Source organism: Miscanthus floridulus, chromosome 17, assembly GCF_019320115.1.
Source record: "Miscanthus floridulus cultivar M001 chromosome 17, ASM1932011v1, whole genome shotgun sequence".
Taxonomy (NCBI): domain Eukaryota; kingdom Viridiplantae; phylum Streptophyta; class Magnoliopsida; order Poales; family Poaceae; genus Miscanthus; species Miscanthus floridulus.
In genome coordinates, this window is record NC_089596.1 from 111,387,072 (window position 1) to 111,390,010 (window position 2,939).

Genomic DNA, 2,939 nt, shown 5'->3' on the forward strand with positions numbered 1-2,939 from the left:
AACCTTAGCTTGTTTAATTTATTTTTACCAGTAATAAAACATATGTAGGGCGAAAGTGGATCACCTTGGCATAGGCTTTTAGGCTTTGATTATGATTAATTAAGTATCTGTCTGCTTGATTTAATTGTATGTACATTTTCACTATAGTGTAATATTATTTCCAGTAATATGGTGACCTAGTAGGTGGTAAAATTAGCCGATATCTGGTTATGTCAACAAAATGGTGATTTTACTAGACCGTCAAAGACTTTTTTTTTTTGTGAATTATATAGACTTGTTATATTTAAAGAGGCTTCGGCTCTTTGCAAAGCAACACCGAACACCAAACAACCAACGATGACCATGAATATTCTTGAAAAAAAATATAAGTGAAAACTAATTTGGTCTTTTCTTTTTCGACCTAGTCAGTCTTGCTCCCTGTAAATTGCCGCCGCCATTTCCTATGAACTTCCACCAACTTTGATGTGGTGATTTATACGTTTTTTTTTCAAAGTGATCCTTTTGGACTTGACTTATAAGGCTTTGGAAAATAACCGTTCCACCAACCGACCTATGTAAATTTCTTGTGTTCACACACCACCAAATTAAAGGAGCAATCTTTAGCTGTTCATACTCTGCAGCAATCGGTGTGACTACTCCTAGCAATTCAACACAAAAGACAACTGAACACTCAACACCAAAGTTAACTTCTGTGTAATCTTTGTATTACATTACAAACTACTATTCCATCGTTGAGAACTTGAATGGGAACTAATGGAGGCAGTGTTAATAGTAACAGTAGTGGTTAATATAAGAAACTCCACAAATAAAATCAAAGCAGGAAATAACTACTAAGTAATTGCACACAAACCCTTCCTTCCAAATTAAGTTGTGTTTTTTGTGGGACCCTTGCCACCTTTCCCTCCCTTAAATACCTCTCCCTCTCCTCCCCAACCCCCTGGCCAAGATCATTTAGCTAATGAACCCCTCCATCTGTCTCTCCAAGGAACAACATCTGGCAGCTCCCAGTGATCTCCTTCTTCCTGCCAGATTGCATTGATCTCTGCAGGCCAATTGTGCAGGCACATCGTTGATCCGGCCTTTGCAAGCTAGTGCTTTGCTAGAGTTCTGCAGTTAGCCATGGATCTGGCGACGACCCCGGCGCAGCGGCCCATGGAGCCAGGTCTGGCGCGGCGTCTGTGGCACGTGGTGCTGGCCGTGTGCCACATGCTGCGGCGCGGCCTGTCCCCGAAGCGCATCATGATGGACGTCCACCTCCTCCTGGGCCGCGGCAAGCTCGTCGGGCGGACGCTGCGCGGCCACCTCGCGCACAACCCGTCGAGCCACCACCGCCGCCACGGCCACCATCTCACCAACTACGGCGGCGCGTCGTCCCGCGCGTCGTCGTCGTCCTCCACGCTCGCCTCGTTCTACGGCCACCCCCGGGAGGTGGAGTTCAGCTGCACCACCACGCCGTCGTACCCTCAGGGGCTCTTCTTCCCCTTCAAGGGCCGCGGCCGGGCGCGCGGCGAGCAGTACGGCGGCCTCGACGCGGCGGCCGTGGCGCGCGCGTTCGAGATGCTCAGCGCCGAGGTGGACGCCGGGGGTGGCACCCCCGCGGTCGCGCCGTCGCCCATGGTGGCCACCGCGACGCCGTCGCCCATGTTGGCGTGGATCCTGGGCCGCAGTCCCGCCGGGGTCCGCCCGCTGCGCGTCACCGACTCGCCGTTCCCGGCCGTGCCCGAGGACGGGTGCTGCAACGAGCGTGTGGACGCCGAGGCCGACGACTTCATACGGAAGTTCTACGAGCAGCTCAGGCTGCAGCCGACCGCCGCCACGCCGGACGCCTACCAGCGCCGCCGCGGTTAGCTAGCGAGCTGGGTAGGCTTGTTCAGGCATGCACACAGATCAGCCGGCACTGCTTTGCTTGAGATCCATGACGTGCGCGCGTGTCGTCGTTTCGCGTCTCGTTCGTCTTGTCCGTGGTGGCATGCATGCATGGCCGAATCGATTGCGACGGCGACGCGCCCCGGCCGCGCGAATCCATCTGCGTCGTACTTCGATTGTGGGTTTGTTATTAGTTTGATGGTGATCATCCATTCGGGGCTAATGTATTGTAGAATTCGAGTGGCAATGGCGAAGCCGGTAGACGATCATGCGCAAAAATATTGTTCATCAACTTGTTAAAATCTGCAACAGTTTTCAGTTCTTTCAAAGCAAAACATTCATGTTCTTGGATCGCGTTAAGGTAACTCGGTAACGTGCAGCAGATTGGGAGCTGCAACATTCGAATGTTCGTTTGTTCCGTCACCTGGATCTGGCACAAGAAGCGAAGCAAAGCACCGACGCGGAGTTTGGGTCTCTGCCAGCCATGTGATTCTTATCTTAATCTCCGGACAAGGACAAGAAAGCAGGACGATCTGAGGACAAGAATCCCATGCACTGTCCGTTCCCGGTGCTAAGCAAACGCTGCCCTTTGCTTTCGACAATCTGCGACACAAGAATCAATTATTCGAGCATAACCTTTGTCTCTTCTAGTTCCAGATCCTCACATGCATGCGTGCCTGGTTGCCTGCGCATATAGCTTCTGTTCTACTGACTGCTGATTTTTTATATTAATCACTATTGAAAAATAACACCGTTAAATTTTAAAATAAATTCAGAAAAAATAATATGAACATCCACGTCAAGATAAGGACTTGAAGACTTGAACTCGGATAAGTAAGTCTTACCTAAAAAACCAACTCAGTTCCTCACGACTGCTGCCGCTGGTCCCGCATGTGTATGTTTATCTAAAACAACAATCTGAATGTGTATGGTTTAGCCGTTTACAACATCGACATGGTCTCGAATATAACATTCATTTCTTTATTAATATGCAGCCGTGCTTGGTTAATAGTGAAAATTATGCATTATGAGATACTAAAAGCTTGAAATATTCATTATCTAAAAAAAAGCTT

At 49.2% G+C, this 2,939-nt stretch overlaps 1 protein-coding gene across 1 annotated transcript; it reads left to right on the top strand.

The window, feature by feature from the left end:
* Positions 1 to 961: 961 nt before the first annotated feature.
* LOC136518712 (uncharacterized) lies at positions 962 to 2,211 on the top strand. The gene has a single exon (XM_066512399.1). It carries the CDS (start codon positions 1,120 to 1,122, stop codon positions 1,846 to 1,848), a length of 729 nt encoding a protein of 242 aa, XP_066368496.1. The 5' UTR covers positions 962 to 1,119; the 3' UTR covers positions 1,849 to 2,211.
* Positions 2,212 to 2,939: the final 728 nt, after the last annotated feature.

Excerpts from the sequence above, each read along its gene's own strand:
- LOC136518712 (XM_066512399.1), top strand. The coding sequence starts at position 1,120 with ATGGATCTGGCGACGACCCCGGCGCAGCGGCCCATGGAGCCAGGTCTG.